At 38.2% G+C, this 25,562-nt stretch overlaps 1 protein-coding gene across 1 annotated transcript; it reads left to right on the top strand.

Annotated features, from left to right (window-relative positions):
- The first annotated feature begins 446 nt into the window (after positions 1 to 446).
- LOC119991468 lies at positions 447 to 2,973 on the top strand. The gene is made up of 4 exons (XM_038837816.1): positions 447 to 476; positions 907 to 910; positions 1,146 to 1,361; positions 1,445 to 2,973. Exons 1-4 carry the CDS (start codon positions 447 to 449, stop codon positions 2,971 to 2,973), a joined length of 1,779 nt encoding a protein of 592 aa, XP_038693744.1.
- Positions 2,974 to 25,562: the final 22,589 nt, after the last annotated feature.

The raw sequence follows: 25,562 nt of genomic DNA, 5'->3' as shown, positions 1-25,562 counted from the left end.
AAGGGTGGCGTGGGTTCGAATCCCGCCATCAACAACCTTGGTTTGCAGAGATGCATTTCCAGATGGGTTGGGGTGTATGGTCTGCAGGCCTGATAATGTAGGGTGGCTAGGCCCATGTGCGGCCCACTGTGTGAGGGCGAAGTACGCACCTCTGGGTTGACAGCCCACAGGCCCATGTCCTGGATTGGACCTCTGAGGTTGTGGGGCCCCCTGCATCAGTGAGCTTTATTTACGCCCCAGTTTTTACTAATTACACCCCAATTTTGATCAATTTACCTTTGACCGTATGTTTTTCTAGGTATAGGATTAACACACCCCACTCTAAACTAGACTTGCAACCTATCTCTGGTATCCAATTCTTGATCTCTAGAATCCTCACAACGGCCTTCGTCTGTCCTCATCGTTCTCAAGAAGCTCGTGTGAATTCTCTCAGAAACAATAAATCGATGACTTCAGCTTCTCTATCAGGGATGACGGTAAGTGTGTACCTAGGGTTTTTGATAATAATTATAACCACTCGTGTGAGCTATTATTAGCAAAGTTTGTAAACTGCTCTAATAAGATAAGTATTGGAATCGTCCTTGCTTAGGAAGAAGGCTCGATAGCAGATAAAAAGAAAAACATACAAATTCCATACTTATGCATAGATATTGCCACAATCAATAAATTAATCCTTCGAAGAAGAAAGGCTAATTAAGTAATCATTCTAATTTGAAAGATTACCCAAAGCCCAAGCATGAATTGCGGACGGAGAATGATAGGTCCTCACTGAGACTCACTTCTTTCTGCGATATCATTCATATTCATAGATGTTAAAGCACAATTTTTTATAGTAGTTGCCGTCAAATTTATTGTTTTATCTCTTACTGTTATTGTTCAAATTGTGTAATTCTTTTTCTTATTCAGATTGGTAGCTTTGTAAATTTATGTATTAAAGTTAGTTTGTTGCCACGCTTGACTATAAAGAAACCATGAAAGCTTAGTACATTATTAGCTTATTCTAATCTCAAAGCTTCTTCTTCTTAACTACATTATTACAGGTTGACGAATTGATTTGAGTAGATGTAAAAGATGAGTATCATGAAGCTGAGGTAAACAATGACACAACTTTAACTTTCACTACAAATATGGTGTTACTTCTACAGATAAAACTTTTGCATTGACTTTTTGTTATATGAACCCAGAAAAGGAGGACAACTATGAGTGGGCTTTGAATTGTTTGAAAGATTTGTTCGATGCTGAACAACTTCCAGGAGTGTTTATCACGGATCGCGAGATAACTCTAATGAGTGCAGTGAAGAAGGTATTTCCTCTTGCAAAGAATTTACTATGTCGTGTTCATATTGAGAAGAATGTACTCAGTAAGTGTGTAGGTTCCTTTTCTATGAAAGCTGATTTTGAAGAATTTATGAGTCACTGGGCTAATGTGATCACTCACCTACAGTGGAGGATTATGACAAGAATGTTAATTTGTTGATTCAGAAATACAAAGACTATCCAGCTGCATTAACATATGTGACAGAGTCATGGTTAATGAATTACAAAGAATACTTTGTTTCAGCATGGATTGATAAATATTTGCATCTAGGCAACACAACGACAAACCGAGTTGAAGGGAGTCACTCAAAGTTAAAGAGACATCTTACTACTTCTGTGCATGGTTTTGTGACATCGTTGGATGCCATTCACTTGCTTTTAGAGGGTCAATTAATTGACATCAAGGCATCTTTTGAAGAAAGCTTGGCAAGAGTGCCAGTTCGATTTAGGAACCTCTTGTACAAAAATCTGGTTGGGGTAGTATCAAATGTTGCATTAGTGAAGATAGAAGCTAAAGTAGTGGTTGCGAAGAAAATGGGGGTTGATCCATTTGCGTGCAGTCACAAGGCTTTACACAGTCTTGGCTTGCCATGTGCACATATGATTGGGGCTTATCTACTACAGGGCATGAGCATACCAATAACTGATGTGCACAACATGTGGAAGAAACTAAATTTAAATTCCTACATGACAGATAAAAATCAGGAGGTAACAATTGTTATAGAGCTAGAAGAAATTTGCAAGACTTTCAAAAATTCAACTATTCCACAGAAGCTTGATATGAAAAAACAATTGCAGATTCTTGCAAAACCAGGCATCTCAGATGCATTAGAGCCACCAAAAAAAGTTAATGTGAGGGGAAGGAAAAAGACTGCTAAGAGACCACGGTTAGATGATGAAATTTCTACAAAGCGTGAACCTTCAGCCTTTGAACATGCTTTAGCAAAACATGAATTCGAGGATGTTCCAGTAACACAACAGTCTCAAGTATTAGTTGACAAAAGTATAAAGATGAAGGTGTATCGGACGAGAAAACCAACAACTGCTAATTGGATCACTCAGTTCTCTGAATTTTTGCAACCACACATTACAGGGATTGTTGATGTGCCAGGAGATAGACATTGTGGATACAGAGTGATTGCTAGCTATCTTGGTTTAGGTGATGATGGTTGGAAGAAGGTACGAAGTGATCTTTTAGAAGAGTTGAAAAATCATCGGGATGAATACAATAAGGTACTTTCTCCTTTGACATCCACTGAAGAGCTCATTGATAGTGTTGATTGTTTTGAGAATTTTGCAGATTTAAGGCATTGGATGACCATGCCTAACATGGGCAATGTCATTTCATCTTGCTACAAGGTGGCAGTTGTTCACATTTCAAACATACAATGTTTGACATTTTTTTCATTAAGGGATCCACCACCATTTGAGGCAAACAAGGACGCCCTCATAATCTGTTATATCAATGGGTCTCATTTTGTAAGGTTGGAGTTAGATGAGGATTCTCCCATACCACCAGTTTCGAAGATGTGGCTTGATCATCGTCATGTAAGGGCAAGACATTGGCTTACACAATATACTACAAGGATGGAGAAGTTCAAGAGCATAATGGCTACAAGAAAGGCTAACATGGCTATTGTGGAGATTCTTGATTGATTAAATTATTTTGGACTATATTATGAAGATTTTGGAACAATTTTGCGCAGAATTATGAAGCTGCTTTGGTGCAGATTTTGGAGTTGTTTAGTGCAGAATTTTGCAGCTGTTTAGTGTAGATTTTGAAGCTGTTTTGGTGCAGATTTTGGAGTTGTTTTGTGCAGAATTTTGGAGCTGTTTTGTGCAGATTTTGGAACTGTTTTGGTGTAGTTTTTTGGAGTTCTTTGGTTCAGATTTCGAAACTAATTTGTGCAGATTTTGGAACTATTTTGGTGCAGTTTTTTGGAGTTGTTTTGTTCTTGCTTGCTTACTTACCAAAAAAAAATAGAGATCATTGTTTTTTTTTTTTTATAAGCAAAAGAGATCATTGTTTGCTATGTTTTTTGTCATTGGGGTGTATTTAATAAATGTTTCAATTTTTTATTATTTGGGGTGTAGTTAGTTATTTTTCAATTTCGATGGGATGTAAATATATTGGGGTGTAATTGATAAAAACTGGGGTGTAAATAAAGCTCACCCACTATAAGCGGAGCTGCTAAATGACCCAACAAAAATGGCCCCAAGTTAGCCCAAGTTGATATGGCATGCCATATAAGGTTCCACATCATCAATTTTGTCTCTATATAAGAGACACACACTCTCTCTCTCTTTATTTCTCTTTTCCTCTTTCTCCCTCCTCTCATTTTCTCCCTCCCACTCTCATGAGCACCACCACTTTCCACCGGAGCTCCTCCGTCTGGCCGCCGATCGGAGCTGTCGATCCATCGAACGGAAGCGTTCGACCACCACGATCATTTTCCTACCCTCCACACCACCCATCACCGCTCCTATCGTTGAAAAAAACACCCAAAGGAGGAGGTAATCACGGCACATCAAGACGCACCTTACCCACCCATTTTCCGGCCATATAGCTGTCAGAATCCAACAACCCAGTTCAAATTACATTGTTTAAAAACAATGTAATTCGTCGATCAGTGCATACAACCACCTCCGGCAAAAATGTAATTTGATTTCTCACTTTTTTTCTTCATATTTTGGAAGTTGCACTGTATTGAAAACAATGTGTTTGACATTGTTACACATTGTTACCTTGTTATTCTTTAGTTACACATTGTTACCTTGTATGGCAAAAAAAAAAATAGTGCAATATAATTTTTTCTTAGCAAAAAATAATGCAACACCATTCTTTTCAATGTAATTCGTGAATATGAATTATTTATGGTTAAATGAGATATGATGAAATAATAGAAGTGTGAGAGAAAATGAAAATGGAAAATAAAAGAGGGAATTTTTTATTTTTAAATTTTAAACAAAAGAGAATGGAGAGAGAAGAGGAGAGAGAAATTTGATTTTTAAAAAAATTGTCATGTCAGAAATATTCCATGTTAGCATGATTATGTGGCAATGCTACATAGACTTAGGTTAAAAAAAGTTGGGTCATTTAACATTTTCGCGCGTAATATGAGACTTAAGTTTGGCTCATCGTGCTAATACCTTGTGACTTTTCATTATCTCGTCGTGTACCGCGCTTCAGGCGTCTGTTATTTTATAATTAGTTGGAACAACTTCAACATCTAGGATATGATTCCTTCTTTCATTTCTCACTAACAGAGACATGCATTAATACGTCATGTAATATTACAAAATTATGAAATGATAAATATTTATTGATTATTGTGACTGGCATGTTAGATGTTAACTTTATATTTTTTTTTTTGTGTGCAACAAACAAATAAATGAAGATACATTTTAACAACCCATTTTTTATGGCCACATGTTTTCAATGAACTAGAATATGTATGTATATAATGCATAGAAAATATATATTTATTTTTATAGGCAAATTCCATTAATTATAATACTATATTCATTTTCACGAAACAGTGACAATATATGTAATGTACGTGTTCTAACGTTAGCTATTACTAATATCTATCTATTTAAAGAGAAATATAAATAAGAGATTAAACTCTTTTGGTAATCCATACTAATACATACATAGGCATTAAATTATGTTGTGTGTCATCTATTGAATATCCACGATACAATAAATTTGTAAATTGTATAGTTAATCTATTTCTATTAGCCTCTATGTTACAATAAACATTCTTAAATTAAATAAACCAAGCAGACAAAATTGAGACTATTATGTGAAGCCCCATAGGGAATTTGCCCAAGAACATTGACACCCATCAACCAGGCATTCATGAATCACAATAGAGTTGCACGTTGATTCACAGCCAGCTACCTCCAATGCAAAGAAGATTTTGTGTCGTGCCTTACTTGGTCTAGATTTCAAATGTGGGACACAGCAATCAGACAAAGCCGCAAAAGGAAGAAAGTGAGCAGAGAAATCTGGGACTTGAAAGAGGTTCCCAACAACCTCAACATACTAAAACTATTCTTACACTCATGGGGCTTGCGACTTGGGAAAAATACTGGCAATACCGGATTCCAGTCTTCAGCTGAAAGATTCTTTTTTAATTTTTAAGAAGGAGGGGGGGTGAAAAAAAGATTTGCTAGAAAGCTTAAACCCTGCTCAACTTATAAAATGACAATTTGAAGAGAACTTTGTTAGAACTCCACGTTTGAAAGAAGTTGAAGTTGAAGAACTTTGTTAAACCCACCTCACTTTTTTTTCAAAGTTGAAGAAGAAATACTTAAACACAAACAAAATGAAGTACTTCAGAGCAAAAACTCAAACTCTCAAAGATCCAGTCTAGTCCACGATTAAAAACGGATTTACACTTGCTGACCAGCCAACACCAGGGCAGTAGGTGTTAGGAAAATTAGACACACTCTCCTTCTTGATAGATTAATCAACACGACAATAGAGAAATTGAAACTGAGAAAATCAACTATCACAATAAAAAAATTACGTGGAAAACTCCAAAACTAGAGAAAAACCACGGTCATTGTCAAAAGACGATCAAAAGAAAACTTCGCTATGTAGAAAATTTGTACACCCACAAACCGATAATTTTCTCTCACGAAAGAAACCCAAAAATACCCAAGAGTCCTAGAGATTATATAAACCCCAATCTAACATATATCTCTAACACCCTACATCTTGAATCTCTTACCAACAGAAATCTAGGCTAAACCCGAGAGATACAAGACAAAATTATCACCCTTTGCTCTCTCTCACAAACCTTTGATTTCCCTCTCTACCATGAGCTTCACTACTCATGCATGAGCTCCGCTTCAACGCTATACCAGACAACCGCATAGCCTCCCGTTGCACTGCCCATCCGGATCTGCCCTCAGCTCATTTGCACTGTCATGGACCAGCTCATCTTTTTATTCTCCTCAAACGGCACTTACATACCATGCCTTGTTGAACTCCACCAAGAAAAGAGAACACAAAGTCAAATCAAACACTAATTTGCTTCACGTACACAACACATATATATATATATGTTTGTCCTATTAAATCACTTATTCTTTCGGTGGGTCCCATACTTTTTCAATTTTCATCAAAAATACTAACAGTAGGAATAGGAGCATGTGGAACATCACCCCATTGATCAGGAGCAACATAACAGTTGATTCATCTTTTTCCTGCTCGGCTTCTCAGGCTCACTGTAGAAAAGCCTAATCCACCAGTACAAAACAGAAGGAAAACCACAAGCTAAACAAAAGCACAAAGAATGTAACAAATGTTCAAAAAGCATAGACTCAATACCCTTTACATGAATTTCCAAACAGAGGGAGACCAAAATGAATCAGGAGAATGAGAGTACGCAAGATTCGTTGATGATTATGGCAAAATAGACTGGATGAACACATTTCAAAGATATCAAAACCTATATATAAACACCTGAATCGACCCAAAGGAAATGTCAGAATCGATGTATCTAACATTGAAAATTGGAACGGTTTAAGTATAAAAAGAAGGTTTGAGAAGGATCAAGGATGAACCTGGCCTGAAAGATGAACCACCCTGAGGAAGAGAAGTGGAGGCATCGATATGTCTGTTATGAAGAAGAGAAGCGGAGTCGTTCCCCCTTTTTGTCAAAGTTTTAATTAATATTTTTTTCTCTAAAAAATTTACAAGAAGAGACTGTCAGAAAGCTGTGGCACTCAACTTTGCGAGTAAATTCTTTTGGGTACTTAAATCGTCTGCGATGTATGTACGGAGTGTGTCTAGAACTCAAGCCACTAATTTTTTTTTCTTTACAATCACTCAATTATAGTACTGTACAATAAATAATGATGATTGATTTGTTCATTTGTTTCATTCAATGAAATTTTTTTTATTGTTCAAATGTTGTATTGATCTTTATCCAATGTTTGATTTTAATGATAATAAATTAGGTATAAATACATTTTAATGTGATTATTGAAATGTAGGAATCAAATTCGTCTATGTCTCTTTTAAAGCGCATACTATTCTTTTTCTTTTTTTGGAATTTTTTTTCCCCCTAAATTGTAAATGACTTTACAAGTGGTAGGATTTTGAGACTACTCAAAAGCTGATGTGGCGCGTTCATATCAAAGCTTAACATTCTATCACTTGCAAGATTTCAATAATGTATCGATAGATAGAAAGGTAAGATTGGGGCGATCCATGCATAATAGTTGCATAAACCCAATAACGCACCGATATCTCGAAAGAAAATTTGTATTATTTTGTTAATCGTTAATCAAAGAACACACGCACGGATATTTTGATAAGAAATTTTGTATTATTTTGTTATCAAATCAATGATTTGATGATGAACAAAACGGTTAAGTATTTGATATGTAACGGTTACAAGCACTCTCCACTCTTATTGTTCTCCAATAATTGATGGAATTTACAAGTTCAATAATTAGAAATTGTCATGTTCTCTTTGTGCATTATTAGTATTATTCATTCACAAAATATGGATACACAGTTCCTACGATTTTTATGCTGCATCTGCACTCTACCACCAGCTTTAGACATTTTTGTGTCTAATTACACCGTAATGAAAGTTTTTTTTTTTTAACTGAGAATGACATATTGAAATTTATCCTTTGGACATCTAATACTCGCCTAAACTCGAGCTATTAAGTTTGCGTGGAAAGAAGTTTTTTCACCTGACGACAAGAAAAGTTAGGCCAAATCCAGTGGGTGGTCACAAGGATATTGTTCCCAATAAGAAGGTATTACTAATAGTGCATATAAGCGATGTACCTCCCGAGTCCATATGGTCATGTGGGTGCACTTTTCTTTAAAGAAACTATTAAAACATGCTCTCGAAACAGTTCCATTGATATTGACTTTTCACCATCACAATTGAAATTATTTACAACATTTTATGAAGGAAAATCGGGTACCTACAAATAAACTTCTTGAAATGCTTATTATATAGTATGGGCATGGTGCTGGCAGATGAATCGGGGTGATGGTGTTGCACCCCTGCCTTTCCTAGTAGAATTTGTTGTCGTGGTCTTTCCTCTCAATATCAGCTTGCGATTTCCATTACTTCTGTTAGATGAGGCGTCATCTGGGTTTTGGTTGGAAGAAAAACAGTATGTCGTGGACTCTTCTAATTCATTTTGCAAAAGAAACCCTAGAGGTCGTAGACTTATTTATGATAGGGTTCGCAGAAGATTACTTGTACTTGTACTTGTAAATTTATTTGAAATTCAATAAAATCATCATTTTCACTCAATTGTTGTTTCCATTTTGCATAATTGACCTAAACACGAATGACTCATCTTCTGACTTAAACCAAACACCACATTGGGACTTTGCTGGTATGGATTTCCACTTGCACCAACCTTGTTCATTTGTACACCCGACTAGGGTCTCGAAATGCCCAAATAGATACCCCTTCCAAGTAGGACTCTACTCGTAGGGTTGCCACTCGAACTAGACCAAAATGGGATACTACAAATGCCATAATTTGAAATCTTAAACCTAGTACAATTAATAACACCATGATAGTTAGGTAACACAAGCTAAATTTTTGAACCTTGTTGACACTGATTTCATATCATGATGGCTAGGAAAAGCAACCCTACATCGATAATTATTGTGGAGAACACAACACAATTGTTTTGTACAGAATTGAGCCGCTTCCACTAAAACCCCAAATTGGCAAGCAATATCAATGTAACTTGCCACAGTAGCCAACTGAAACAACCCAATTTCAAGACGAATCTCAAGAGATATATTAAGGGGAAACACGATTGGATCACAACAATCCAATAGCAGTTCAAGCAAGTTGGAGAGCCATTTTAATGTCGAATAGTTCTGAGTTAGACCAGATAAAACCCCTTCATCACTAACTTTGGCATCTCCATCTTCACCGAATATTCAGTATCTAGTTCATTCAAAGGGGTTCTATTCTTTTTGCTTGAAATCGTGAGAAGAGAGAGGGAAGTGGTGGTTTCTTGAAAAGACAAAAAAATGGTGGGCAAGAGCAAAAATGTTGGCATCAGATTTGAAATCATCGGCATTGAAATGGGAATTGGAAGGGACGAGAGTGGAGGAAGGTGAGAGGAGGATGAGGAGTTCAAAGAGGATAGAAGAGAGAAAGCTGCCAATTTGCGGGATTCCATATCGTTTTGTAGGGAATAGAGTGTTGGATTAAATGCATGCAAATGACAAACTAGGAAGCACGAAAACTGTTTATAGGAATTATCCAGTAACATAGCACCATAGCAGATACAGTAACATAACAGATTGCATGCTTAACAATTACGGTAACATTTATGAACACAGTAGCAAATGCTTAAATTAAAAATACCAAAATCGTCTTAGTAGCTTGACAGGAGATGAGGGAGCGAGGCAGTCGTAACGAATCTCCTTAAAGAGAATTTGTCCCAGCCAATAGGTGCTTCTGCTTTCCGGACAATCTCTTCCCAAGATGTAACGCTCCACACCACGAGTAAGCAGCACAACAATACTAGTGGACTCAATTGAACCACTTATGAACAGCACTCTTAGAGTGTAGAACACAGACAAACAGAGATAAAGAAGAAGAATGAATGTTGTGGTGTGTTCGACCTGGTGTCAGACACTCCTTATATAGGAGTATGAGCAACCACCAGCCCAGAAAAATCAATGATCAACCACTGATTTTTGGGTCTGACTCAACCATTAGGCCATTATACTTGGCCTAACTCTACTGCATTGACTAGGTTAGTAGGTAGTGGGTCGCATAAATATTGCGAGCCTGACTCTTGACCAAGTCATCTGTCCACATTCAATGAATATGGATTTCTAATGGGCCAAAAATAAAATAAAGAACTTTTGTGCAAAAATTAGAAGACCATTAGGCCTTCGAAGGTCCAAGTCCACGCACAGCCACGGCCCGCCTGCTTGCCTCGCCACGCCCGACCGATCGACTGGCCCGGCCCAACGCGATGGGTGGGTGCACGCACGCTTGTGTGTTTTTTAATCCAAGCCCATAATGGTGAGCCTCTCCCTCCCACAAAATTTTGGGTGCCCTTAGGCCCAAAGCTTTACATTAAACATTATGTTTATAAACAACACATCCACATTGAATTTTTCCAATGTGGGATTCTCAGACGCACACTTATTCCACTTTGTTCTTCATGATTAACATGACTATTTTGGAGTCAATTTTAATTCAACCGAAAATGGTTTTGGACCAAATTAAACTCCAAACTCTTCTCTTCATATTGAAGATTAAGACACATCAATTATTATTCAATGACTCTCATTCATTAGTCATTAAATTTAAGTCAAACTATGGTTGACCACCATTTTTCCAATAATCCCTCACATTGAATGGAAACATATGACAACTCAGATATGAGAATACGTCTGAGAGTGCAATAGAATCAATACTGCATCGAGATACGTAGCTTTTGACTTTGAACCTTTCCTAGTGAAAGCCTATTGGACTTACTTAACTAGTCAGTGGTCTGACGCCTTGAACTGCCAGTTGTTTTTGTAAGCCTAGTCAACATGCCTCACACAGCATTGATCCAATTCATAATTGGTCCTCGGTTGTGTTCATTATTTCGGCCATGAACGTCTTGGGTTCAATGAGTGCTTTAGAAAATATCACCTTAAAATACTTTCATAGAGCTGGCCTCACTCTTCACTCACATAGGTGATTTCCTATCAAGAGTTTCCTTTAATACTCCACTTGTTTATCACAAGATATAGGAATCATTAAAAGCATAGCTTAACCTTATACACACATTCTAGCAAGACTTTGTGCATAATAGGAATAGGTTGGAGTAAAACTTCGTACTGCTCACACTTAAGTTACACCCAACTTGTGTTGTCTTATTGAACCTAGTCCCTGGGATCTCCAATCACTAGGTTAGGTTTCCATCAAGGTAACTTATTGAATCAAGGCTTTCAAGCCCATTCCCCTCAATGCGCAATCTGTCACCTCTCGACTCAAACCTTGTGTAAACGAATCCGTAAGATTTTCTCTAGACTTCACAAAGTCTATGGAAATTATTCCACTCGAGAGTAACTGTCTAACGGAATTATATCTTCGATGAATGTGTCGAGATTTACCATTATATATCATATTTTGTGGTCTTGCAATTGCAGCTTAACTATCGCAATGAATGCAAATTGCAGACATAGGCTTTGACCATATTGGAATGTCCTCCAAAAAATGACAAAGCCACTCTGCTTCTTCACCGGCTTTATCGAGAGCGATGAACTCCGATTGCATCGTTGATCGTGCGATGCACGTTTGCTTTGAGGACTCCCATGATACAGCTGCCACTTCAAGAAGAAATACATAGCCACTAGTTGGTTTTGATTCCTCCAAATCTGAAATCCAATTGGAGTCACTGTATCCTTTTACAATAGCAGGGTATTTATCATAACTCAAAACATTATTTTTTGATTTGTTTAGGTACCCTAATACTCTTAATAGAGCTTTCCAGTGCTCATTGCAGTTCATGATATACATGACACTAACAATAATGTGATAGTATTCTAGCTGATTAATACTGTTTCTAGTATTCTTATGTAAGACCAGGTAAGGGAGAAAAGGATTGATCGCATCCTTGATGCCATGTCCTCTGAACCGTTCAATCACTTTTCTCAATATAGTATGATTGAGATAAAGCTAGGCCTTTCGAAGATTTGAGAATCTTAATGCTTAGTATCACATCCGCTTCACCCATGTCTTTCATGTCAAAGTTCTTCGATAGCATTTTCTTGGTTTTGTTGATGATCTCAACACTACGACTAAGAATCAGCACATCATCGACATATAGACAAACAATTACACACTCATTATTCATAGTTTTTGTGTAAACACATTTGTCGCACTCGTTGATTCGAAATCTGTCTCGAATCATTACTTGCTCAAATTTCTCATGCCATTGTTTTGGAGCTTGCTTAAGACCATACAATGACTTGACAAGTCTACACACTTTGTGTTTTTGTCCTTTGACCTTCAAGAAACCCTCAGGTTGTTCCATATAAATCTCCTCCTTGAGTTCACCGTTTAAGAAAGCAGTTTTTACATCCATTTGATATATCACCAATCTATATAGTGAAGCTATCGAGAATAACATTCGAAAAGATGTAATCCTCGTGACTGGTGCATAAGTATCAAAGTACTCTAGACCCTCCTTTTGTTTATACCCTTTGGCTACAAGCCTTGCTTTGTTCTTATCAATGGATCCATCAGCTTTTAACTTCTTTCTAAAGATCCATTTACATCCAATTGGTTTATTCCTGGGTGGGAGATTGACCAATTCCCCAAGTATGGTTACTTAGGATGGATTCCAGCTCCCTGTCAACAGTTTCTTTCTAGAATAGAGATTCTAGAGATGACATTGCTTCATTGTAAGTCTGAGGTTCGCTCTCTAACATGTATGTTAGATAATCTGAACCAAAGGACTTAGATATTTTTGATCTCTTGCTCCTTCTTGGTTCTATTTCATCAGTCTCTCGTTCACCGATTTCTTCATTCTCAGAATTTGAATCTCTATTTTGTTTCTGAGAGGTTTTGCCTCGTTTACAAAGGAAAATATTCTCAAAAAAATCTGCATCTCTCGTTTCCATGATCGTATTGACATGGATGTCATCAATTTCATATTTGTGTACCAGAAATATGAATGCACTGCTATTTTGAGCATATCCGATGAATATGCAATCCACCAACTTAGGTCCGAGTTTTACTTGCTTTGGTGGAGGTACAACCACCTTAGCAAAACACCCCCACACTTTCAGATATTTGAAGGATAGTGGTCTCTTATTCCATATCTCATATGGAATGCTTTTCTTTTGGGAATTCGATTAAGAATGTAATTAACAATCAAGACTGCTTCCCCCCACAAGTTCTGTGGTAGACCTGAACTTATAAGCATGGAATTAACCATCTCTTTTAGAGTTTGGTTTTTCCTCTCAGCAATTCCATTTTGTTGAGGTGTATATAGTGCTGTAGTTTGGTGGATTATTCCAAACTCAGCTCACAACTCATCAAAGAGAACAGAATCATATTCTCCTCCCCTATCGGACTTTAGTGCTTTAATTTTCGTACCAAGTTGAGTCTCAACCTCATTCTTGTACTTAACAAATATGTACATTGCTTCATTTTTGCTAGTTAATAAATAAACATAGCAATAATGGGTACAATCATCAATGAAAGTAACAAAGTACTTCTTTCCACCTCTACTTTGAACAAATTTCAAGTCGCATAAATCTGTATGGATTAATGCCAGAGACTCAGTACTTCTTTCAATATTAGGAAAGGGTTTCTTGGCAAACTTTGCTTCAACACATGTTTCACATTTGTAATTGACATCCAAATTGAATTTGGGAATTAAACCTAAGTTTGCCCATTTTTTCATTGTATCATAGTTTACATGTCCTAATATATCATGCCATAGAAAAGGAGACACAACCATGTAAGCTGAAGACTCTTCTTTGTTGATAGTTTTTGGGTACAAGAATTTAGACTTTTCATCTATTACTGCACAATTGGCTTTAAAAAACTCATCATTGATATATCCATTTCCCAAATAAATCCCACTCTTAGAGAGTACAAATTTGTTTGACTCAAATACTAATTTGAATCCTTTCTCGATCAGAGTGGGCACTGATACCAGATTCTTCTTGATATCCGGGACATGCATCACATTCAACAGCTCAAGCTTATTATTGGAGGTAAACTTCAGGATCACCTTTTTGACTCCCTCGATGGTGGCTGGAGCAGAGTTAGCCATATAAATCTTCTCAGCATCATCTTTCTTCTCATATGTTGAGAAGAGCTCATTGTGGACGCAGATATGTGTGGTTGCACCTGTGTCCATCCACCAATCTTTGGTGTTTGTCAATATGTTCACCTGAGAGATGATACCACAAAACACCTCTTGATCTTCCTCCTCCTTAACTAGGTGGGCTTGCTTCTTTCCCTTGCTATTGGCATTGTCCTTGTTAGGATGCTTCCTGCAATCTTTGGCCTAGTGTCCAGGATTGTCGCAGACAAAGCAGGTGCCCTGGAACTTGTTGGGTTGCTCTTTTGGCTTCCTTTGGTCTGGTGCTCCCTTTTCCTCTTTCCATGCTTGGGCTTGGAAGTTTCCACCAAGTGGGCTTGGAAGAGTTCCTCCTCAATCCTCTGACAGGCCATCAATTCCTCCATGTTCATCGCCTTACGCTTGTGTTTCAAGTAATTCTTGAAATCAGTCTAACTAGGAGGTAGCTTCTCGATGACTGCCGCCACTTGGAATGACTCATTTATTACCAATCCCTCGGCCTGTATTTCATGCAAGTTAAGCTGGAACTCTTCAAGTTGGTTGACAATAGACTTGGCATCCACCATCATGAAGTAAAGAAATTTGGCCACCACAAATTTCTTAGTACCGACATCCTTAGTTTTGTACTTCTTTTCAAGAGAGTCCCAAAGCTCTTTGGCTGAAGAGGTGTTGGAGTACACATTGTACAGGTCATCGACTAATCCATTGAGGATATAGTTCCTGCATAGATATTCATTATCCTTCCAAAACTGGACTGTAGCTATAGTCGTTCTGTCTTGCTCGCCTGGTGACAGAATGGGGCACACCTCGTTGAGGTACATGACAAGGTTCAAAGTGGTCAAGTAGAAACGCATCTTTGGTTGCCACTTTTGAAATCCTTGTCGGTAAAATTTTCTGGCTTCTCAGCTGGAACCATTACACGGCCAGCCAGAGGACCCGCAGTCCTCCCATCAGCATAAGCTGAAGCAGCAGGCTCAACAGAAGTAGTCTTAGGCTCGCCTCTGTTAGGAGCAGCCACACCTCCAATAGCAGCAGTCGCCGGCACACCTCCGCTAGGAGAAGCCACACCACCTGGGTTGTTCATACCTCTAGGGGTCAAGTCATCATCTCCGGTGTGGACGGTGGATCCCTCAGCATTTTTAATTGATTCCATTGATTCTCTACACAAGTCAAAGCGTAGAGAAAGTAGCACAAATAGATCAAATAATTCAAAATTATAATCCTTGACAATTTAACACCACAGAATCAACAATAATTCCAAGAATATGTTCACGGTTTTGACATATTATTAAGCACATAATTATTGGTTTAAAAGGGCACAAAAACACTTTGTCGACTTTCTAAATTAGAGACTAACAATTTAGCAACCAAATCGTTCCCAGGAAAGAGGGGGTCTTTCGTTTACTACGACGCACAATTAAGTAACCTTTTTCTTGGACAGAACTTTCTAGACATTGCTTCGTTATTGTTAATCACTAAAAAAGATTACCAAAGTATTTGTAATCAAGTAATTTTATAAAAATAAATGATATATATTACTGGACAAAATTTTTGTAAAAGCAGTTAAGCATAGAACATGCAAAATTTACTCAATATTGATGCACATACAAGTAATGAGCATGCTAACATTCGAGTTTTAACAAAAACGTAAAATTCTCTTTAAGATTGTTGGATTAAATGCATGCAAATGACAAACTGGGAAGCACAGAAACTGTTTATAGCAATTATCCAGTAACATAACACCATAGCAGATACAGTAACATAACATACTGCATGCTTAACAATTACGATAAAATATATGAACACAGTAACAAATGTGTAAATTGAAAATACCAAAACCGTCACAGTAGCTGGACAGGAGATGAGGAAGCGAGGCACGTTGTAACGAATCTCCTTAAAGAAAATTTGTCCCAGCCAATAGGTGCTTCTGCTTTCCGGACAATCTCTTCCCAAGATACAACGCTCCACACCACAAGTAAGCAGCACAACAATATTGGTGGACTCAATCGAACCACTTATGAACAACACTCTCAAAGTGCGAACACAGACAAACAGAGAGAGAAGAAGAATGAATGTTGTGGTGTGTTCGACCTGGGGCCATGCACTCCTTATATAGGAGTATGAGCAACCACCAGCCCAGAAAAATCAGTGATCAACCACTGATTTTCGGGCCTGACTCAACCACTAGGCCATTATACATGGCCTGACTCAATTGCATTGACCAGGTTAGTGGGTAGTGGGCTCGCAGATATTACGGGTCTGACTCTTGATCAAGTCATCTGTCCACATTCAATGAATATGGATTTCTAATGAGCCAAAAATAAAATAAAAAACTTTTGTGCAAAAAATTAGGAGACCATTAGGCCTTACACACGGCCCCGGCCCGACAGGCTCGCGCTGGTGTGTATTTTCAATCCAAGCCTGTAGTAACCGGATTTCGTCCGATCCGAAAAAGAAAAAATAGGAAAAAGAACACAAAAAATGCAAAAGCTCATTTCTTTGACCTATAAGCACATAGATATTCATAATCCCTTTCTTGGATCCTTAAATACTCAAATCTTGACCCAATAAGATCAAATCTTAGAAAATATCTAAAAATAAGAGAATTGTTTTAATCTTTTTATTGTTTTTGCAGAATGGAAAAGTAAAAAATAAGAAAGAAAAAGCCAAGAATAAAAAGAAGGAGACAAAGAGAGAAATGTGGCACAAATTGGGGAAAGAATAAAAAGAAAGAGACAAAGAGAGAAATGTGGCACAAATTAGGGAAAGAAAAAGAATAAAAAGAAGGAGACAAAGAGAGAAATGTGGCACAAATTGGGGAAAGAAAAAGAATAAAAAGAAAGAGACAAAGAGAGAAATGTGGCACAAATTGGGGAAAGAAAAAGAATAAAAAGAAGGAGACAAAGAGAGAAATGTGGCACAAATTGGGGAAAGAAAAAGAATAAAAAGAAAGAGACAAAGAGAGAAATGTGGCACAAATTGGGGAAAGAAAAAGAATAAAAAGAAGGAGACAAAGAGAGAAATGTGGCACAAATTGGGGAAAGAAAAAGAATAAGAAGAGGGGAGAAGAGACTTTGGTTTTGGAGGGGGAGAGGAAACAAAACAAAAAAAAGAAGAGAGGAAGAGAGGAGGCGTGAGAGAAAAGAAGAAAGAAGGAGGCTTTGGCTTTTGGTGAAGCAAAACAAAAAAAGAAGAGAGGAAGAGGAGAGAGGGGGAAAACCGATTCTTTGGATTTTTTTGGTAGAAGCTTCATACCCCTCATATCTTTTACTCAAGTATTGCTCTATTGACACTTTGATTCCAATGTTTGATTCATTTTTAGCATCCTCGGATGTTGACTAAGAATAGACATGGTGTTTCTTGCATTCACCTTGGACATATGTGATGCTTGTGAGTGTTTTCGATACTAATATGTTGAGCCCTTTCTCTTTGCATTTTTTTTCTTCTATTTCTTGTTGGAAAAAGCGGGAGAGACCATATTTGGATTTGATTTTCTTGGTTTGGATACGTGTGAATCTCATAATGTGGTCTTGACTCGATTTAAATCTTGATTTACATTTGAGTATTCTATTTTTCCCTCTCTTTATGTTTGTTTTGTTGGACGAGGCTCGGGCTTGGATATTATTTGGACGAGTTGATGGAGGCTTGAGCAATTTCAAGATTTTGTTTGGTTTATTGCAATTTGTGTATATTTGGCCCCCCATATTGTGTAATTTATCTTATTCATGTCGACTTGTATAATTTCGACATTTATTATTTGTACAAGTGTGGATTATGAATATATAGGCTTAAAATTGAATATAGGTCATTTCAATTGAAGAAATCATAAGTTGATTTCCTTTATTTGAATTATGGACCTTATTTGATTTCATTTATGAATTTGCCATAAGTTGGCAATAATAGGTTAAATTGATAGATGACACTTTTCCAAATAATCATTTGTACCATAAGTTGTATTTAAAATTAAACCTACCAAAAGTTGGTAGGTCATTTAATCATTTATATCATAAGTTGGTATTTAAAATTAAACCTACCAAAAGTTGGTAGGTCATTTAATCATTTATACCGGTAGGTCATTTTATCATTTATGCCATAAGTTGGTATTTAAAATTAAACCTACCAAAAGTTGGTAGGTCATTTTATCATTTATGCCATAAGTTGGTATTTAAAATTAAACCTACCAAAAGTTGGTAGGACATTTTATTAAATAAACCATAAGTTGGTATCTAAAATTAAACCTACCAAAAGTTGGTAGGACATTTTATCATTAACACCATAAGTTGGTGTTTAAAATTAAACCTACCAAAAGTTGGTAGGACATTTTATCATTAACACCATAAGTTGGTGTTTAAAATTAAACCTACCAAAAGTTGGTAGGACATTTTATCATTTACACCATAAGTTGGTGTTTAAAATTAAACCTACCAAAAGTTGGTAGGACATTTTATCATTAACACCATAAGTTGGTGTTTAAAATTAAATCTACCAAAAGTTGGTAGTGTGGCTCCAAATAAAAACTATCATAAGTTTTAGTAATATTACAATTTTTTTTTTAATGCTATCATAAGTTGATAGTATTCTTACAAATCTTTTCCCAAAACTATCATAAGTTGATAGTGTTATTTCAAACCTATTTCCAAATAAAAATCATCATAAATTGATAGTAATATTCCAAGCTTTTTTTCAAACACTATCATAAGTTGATAAGTGTGTTGAAAGTAATAATTCAAACTTTAACAATTACACCTTGCAAAGAGCAAGTTTCCATAAGATAGCCATTAGATTAATCCGGGTAACCGTTTTCAAACGGGAGTTGTGGGGTGCCTAACACCTTCCCCACACTCAATCGATCCCCGTACCCTTTTCTCTGGTTCGCAGGTCTTTTCGGTGTCCAATTGCACCTTAAATCAATTGGTGGCGACTCTAAACATTTTTCATCCTCAAACGCCGGTCCGCGTCGTGACCCCGGTTGCGACAACTGGCGACTCTGCTGGGGACACCAGGTTTTTTAAACCTAAGAGGGTCAAGCCCATATGATTAAATTGATTGGCTACGGTTACTTCTTCTTGTATGATTAATTGTTTGTTTCCTTTATATGTCAGAGATGTTGATTTATTTTGTTGTGGTAAAGTATTTGTCATCTCATACATTTACACTCACTGTAGCCTACCAGCTGGGCTCTACCTTTAGTATTAGAGAGGGTTGACCACTATTCTCGTGAGATTCCGTCTCCGCATGGGTAGTGGAAGATATCCTCACCGGATCGACTTCTCTTAAAAGTTAAGGGAGGAGCTTTTGTCCCAATAGTTGGGATTTTAAAAGCAACATGATCTGGGACCTCGCGGAGTAGTTAGATAAACTTACCCCTGCACTTTATAAAGCCCTAGATCCATGGCCGAAACCTCCAGAAAGTTAGGTTACCCCATATAATGGCATGTTTTATTTTTGTGTGATTTATTCATTTGCAGCTGATGTTTTGTTGTACACATTCTTAATTGTAATTTCCATTACTGGTTTCCTTTCCCATGAAATTCACATAGGCACAGTCATTGCAATTTGGTTTGATAATATTGTCAAAACATCTTTCAATTGAAACAGGATGGCGTCAAGGGTGTCCGTATATGAAAAGGTGGACATCTATGACGTAAGAGATGAGTTGAGCAGAATGCAATCCGAGCATGGAGATAGTTTGAAAGAGGATGTCTTATTACCAAGGGTAATGAAGACAGAATTTCAGAGTCACACATTGCCACGTCTGATAAGTTTATGGGCAAAGGAAAGTCCGCAGTTAAGCCCGGAGTTCTCAAAAAAATATGGTCTCATAGGGAGTCTGCTAAGGGTCGATACACCAGTGACATTGCTTCAAGCAGCCAGTTCATATTGGGATCCCGCATATAGGTGCTTCACATTTGGGCAAATAGATTTCTCACCCACAATTGAGGAATATGCTCAGTTACTACAATTGGAGCCTCATAATACAAAAATGTATTACTTTCAGGAAAACATGTCAGCTGAAAAAATTATTGCCAAGATGTTGGGATGTGAGAGTGAGAATGTCAAGAGGATGGGTTCATTCAAAGGGAGCAAGTGGTGTTTTCCAATTGAGGAATTGATGAAATACGTGGAGGGAAAGCCGAAGACAACATTGAGACAGTCAGCATTGGCACTTGCAATATATGGAGCTATATTATTTCCTTGCACTCAAGGATATGTGGAAGGGAGAGTGATCAAGCTTTTTAATCAGGTAGATCGCGGTGTGAACCCAGTTCCTGCAATAATATGTGAAACGATTCGTTCTCTCAACTTTTGTCGTCGCAATATAAAAGCAAGGTTCAATGGATGTTCAGCTTTGCTCGGAATCTGGTTAGTAAGTCACATTAAGTATTGTAGGGAGCTTGATTTTCCAAAGATTGGCTTTAAGGATCATACGCGGCCAGAAAGGAGACCGATATTGGAGTTCACAGAGGCGAAGTGGAAACCTGGCCACCCGAATATTGGAAAATGGGAAAAGATCTTGCAATCCCTGGATGTTCGCAGTGTAGAAGGAAAAGCACCTTGGTTTTTGCCTGACACATTTCTATATAGGTGTGGAGATTTTCCTTGGGTCCCTCTTTTAGGCCCGTGGGGAGCTGTCAGTCAAGCACCATCATTAGTATTTAGGCAAATAGGGTCTAATCCTTGTATTCCAGCAACACATGGGTTGTTAGATCTTGATTTTTCTTATGATGATGGAGAAGATTTGGAGTTGATTGTACCTACGGTACGAAAAATACTTCAGGCATGGAAAAATCTCAAGATTACGAATCGAGGCAAGCACACATCAGATGGTACCCTAATTTACTTTAAATGGCATGAGAAGAGGGGCAAAACTATTTCTGAAGATCATATCCAAGGAGGAAATACCCATAAGGAAAGAACAAGGATACCTCAGAATATAGTAGGGGAAAATAAATTGAGGTTTCAAGGAAATGAGCATACGGGTCACAGAAGAAAAGGGCCTGACACTGAAGAAGTCGAGGACTTAACTGTGAAGAAGATTCAGAATTTGGAAGAAGCATTACTGAGGATGACTCAAGAAGCCGAAAGCTATAAAAGGAAGTATGAATTAACACAAGAAGAGCTCTCTCAAGCAAAGATACAAGAGATGGAGGAAATGAAAGAACTGGAAATGGTGAGTAAGAAGAGGAAGCAGCTGGAACAAAATAACCTACAAATACAATTTGAACTCCAAAGGGCAAAAGTGGGGATGTCACATGCATTAGAGGAACTTAAAGCGTGGAAGTCCCAACACCAAAGAATTGAGCAAGCAAATGTCACAATGGAAGCAGCCATGAGAAGAATGAATGAAGAAATTAAGCGGCTAAGAGTGTTACATCAAGAGTTGCTAAACCATAATCGGACTGAGATGGTCAGGCTAGCAGATGAGAATGAGGCATTACTTGATGGACTTGTAGAGAATCGTGAGGCACGGTCTACGCTTACCCGTCGAATTGAGATAGCAATGTGCCAAGTGACAAAGTTGTCTGCATGGGCTATTGCCTTTGAGGAAGAAGCTGCAAAATTGAGCCAAGATGAAGTGCTTCAGGGGCCAGAATTTGGGAAAGTCCTACAATTCTTGGCCAATCTTCGCAAGGACCTAGAGATGATTGGAGTGCTCCGGCATGGAGGGTTTCCAAACTAGGGATTAATTTTATTTTCAAGGCTATCATGTAAAAATAAAATTCGCTTTAATGAAATGATGTTTTGCTTTTATTGTCTTTTTAAATTGCAATGACTATATAGGATTCACACACAAGCATGCAGAAGAAAAATAACAAAACAAGAAAACTAACCTTGTTACATTTTTTTCAAATCAGGGGATTTAAGTGCATCATTAATCATAGCTTTCAAGAAGCAACATCGTCACCCCTATCAGACTCGCCTACAATCAAGAATTATTGAGAATATGGAGCAGGAAATGGGTGAGCATAGTCAGAATCAGGATATAGCTGAAATCAAAGAACAGATGGCCTTATTGATGAAGAATATGGCGTTGCTGATGAAAGGAAAGGGAGTAGCTGAAAATTCTGAAACACTAGAGATTCCTGAGAATCATCTGCACCAGGAAATACCAACTTACCCACCCGGGTTTACTCCTATTCGTAATCAGCCTTTGCCTGGTTTGCATCAGCATCAGTATGTTTCCCAACAGGCAACCACTCAGAACCCGACATATATTCATTCAGCTGAGACCCATGTGCATGATAATCCCTTCCCAGTCAACGCTAATATTGCGGAAGCTGTAACCGCCAGAGTAGTGAATGAGGAAGTTCAGAATGAAGAAAATAACTCAATAGTTGCCATTAAGAAGTTGGAAAAGAGATTAAGAGCCATGGAGGGTTTTAATGTTTCAGGGATGTTGAATCCGGCCAATTTGTGCCTTGTGAAGAATCTGAATATTCCGCATGATTTTGTACTACCAAAATTCAGTTTGTTTGATGGCACTGGAGTTCCATTGGATCATCTAACGATGTATTGTCGACGTATGCAGCCATATGCAAGCAATGAGAAAGTGTTGATGCATTATTTCCAAGATAGTCTGATTGGGGCAGCTCAAAGGTGGTTCAATACCCTTAATCCCTCATCAGTAGCTTCGTGGGAGGATTTGGCTGAAGTGTTTATGAAGCAATATAAGCACAATGAAGAGAAGATCCCTACCATTTATGATCTGCAGAATACAACAATGAAGAGTGGGGAAAGCTTCAGGGAGTTTGCTCATCGATGGAGGGATTTGGCAGCCCAGATAATTCCACCACTGTCAGAGAAGGATTTGTTGAATGCTTTTATTGATGCTCTCCAGGAACCTTATACTTCCAATTTGGCAGGAGGTGGCCACAATAACCTAGCTGATATGATACAGGCAGGAGAGCGAGTTGAACGATGTATGAAGAGAGGTACTCTGCATTATCCCACCCTTGATAAACCGGACCCAGCTAAAGGAAGTAAAGGCAAAAAGACTGAAGTGCATTCTGTAAATTTTGATCCCGCTGTTTATGGTGCGCTTACTTCAGACTATCGCCCTAGAAGCAATGCCCCAAGGATGTCAAACCCAGAAGTCTACTATAACCAACACCACATCCGAAATCCTTACCCACCCCGATTCAATACACCGCTACCCAATCAGTACTCGCAAAACCCAAACACTTACCCAAACTTTCAGAACCCAAATACCTACCAAAACCCTCGTCCAAATTTCCAAAATCCAAGACCCAGAAGGCCGGTGGAACGTTTTGACCCTATACCTATGACATATACGGAGTGTTTCACTAAGCTACAAGCCCAAGGGGCGGTAGTACCAATACCTGGAAGAGTTCACCAGCCTCCATATCCTACCTGGTATGATCCAAATTCTACATGTCTTTACCATGGGGGCGCACCCGGACATTCAACTGAAGCATGTTTGACTTTCAAGAGGTTAATTCAGGGGATGATTGAAGCAAAATGGCTCAACTTGGATGCTGTGGACAAACCAAATGTTAACAACAATCCGCTGCCAAACCATGGAAATGAGGGTGTGAATTGTGTTGGTGAGTCTCGTGTTATCAAGAGATGGGTGTCAGAGATTACGATGCCATTGAGCCAGTTATTTGACATCTTAAAGGAGCAAGGGATGATTGAAATGATGAGTTCTTTCCGCCAAAGTAATCAACTTGACACAATTAAGACTTGCAAATTTCACAGTGGAATGGAAGGTCATACTATTGAAGAATGCAATGATTTTCGAGAGAACGTACAAGAGTTGATGGATTTGAGGAGAATTATTTTTGAAGAAGGAGAAAGTCGAGAGGGCCATATCAATGTCTTAGGGGGTTACTACCAAGGACCAAGACCGAATTGTGTGAAACCTTTTGTTCTACAATACTCTACAGAGGACAAGCCAATGACTGTGACTCCAAAAATAGATCCTTTGTACAAGAATGACAAGGCTGTGCCATGGAATTATGAAGCAGGAGCTAGTGGAAAGCAAGGAGAAGTGGTAGATAATATTTCTGGCGTCGGTGGAGTTACCCGGAGTGGAAGATGTTACACGAGAAATGAGACAGAAGGGAATCTAATGGTGGACCTTGAAGCAGAGCGTAAAAGGAAAGGGAAAGCAATACCTGAAGTTGAAAAGTCAGGTTTTATTCCAGAAGAAGGTCTTTTTGTACGCCCAGAAGAGAAAAAGAAAGTGGTAACTGACGTGGAAGTTCAGGAGTTCCTGAAAATTATTCGGCAGAGTGAGTACATGGTGGTGGATCAATTGAAGAAAACCCCTGCAAAAATTTCGATCTTGGAGTTGATAATGAGCTCTGAACCACATCGACAAGTCTTGATGAAAATGTTAAACCAGGCATATGTATCAGACAAGATTCCTACAGACTCTTTCAATGGCATTGTAGGAAATGTGTTGGCCTCCCATTTGCTGTCCTTTACTGAAGATGATATTCCGCCTGAAGGGATGGGGCACAACAAAGCTTTGCATATTTCAGCCATGTGCCGTGGAAAGGAATTAGCAAGTATCCTGGTGGACAATGGGTCATCCCTCAATATTTTACCAAAGGAGACTTTTGAGAAGCTACCAATTGACAGATCGTATCTAAGACAAGTACCAATGGTAGTGAGAGCATTCGACGGAACACGTAGAGAGATTATGGGAGAAATTGAAATACCTTTACAGGTTGCAAGTGTAATGTTCAATGTGCCGTTTGTGGTAATGGATATCTCACCAACCTATAGTTGCCTGTTGGGACGCCCTTGGATTCACTCTGCGGGAGCTGTTCCATCATCGTTGCACCAAATGCTCAAATTTGTTTATGATGGAAGGGTTTACATAGTAAAGGGTCAGTCAGAATGGATGGTTGCCAGCTTGTCTAATAGTTCTCCTATTGATGCCCCGACAGAGGGGATTCAGAGTTCATTCCAATCTTTTGAAATTGCTAGTGCTAGCTACGGGAAGGAAGGACTTTCTCCCCTAAAGCCACAAATATCAAAGGTTACGAAGAATGTAGCAAAATTTATGTTGAAAAAGGGGTTTCGCCCAGGAGAAGGACTCGGTAAGAATCGACAGGGAATTAAGAAGCCAGTAGAAATGGTGAAACATCCAGAACGCTGGGGTTTGGGTTATAAGCCAACTAGGGTTGACAGAAATCGTGTGCAAGCAGAAAAACAGGCGAAGAGGCTTGCCCGTTTGGAAGGAAAGGAATTGGAAGTTGAAAAGAAACCGATTCCCTGGCTTTATGACAGTTTTGTGTATGGAGGGATGCAAAACAAGATAAGTTTGACTGACACTGGGGCAGTTTTTGGAAAACTGTCATTTCAAAACTCGACTGGTGTAACTAGGGCGATTTTGGCAAATATATGTGATCATTTTGAAAAATTCCAAGTTGCTG

This window comes from Tripterygium wilfordii, chromosome 22, assembly GCF_013401445.1.
Source record: "Tripterygium wilfordii isolate XIE 37 chromosome 22, ASM1340144v1, whole genome shotgun sequence".
Classification (NCBI taxonomy): Eukaryota; Viridiplantae; Streptophyta; class Magnoliopsida; order Celastrales; family Celastraceae; genus Tripterygium; species Tripterygium wilfordii.
The sequence above is the reverse complement of the archived record's forward strand: the minus strand, read 5'-3'. Positions and strand labels throughout refer to the sequence as shown.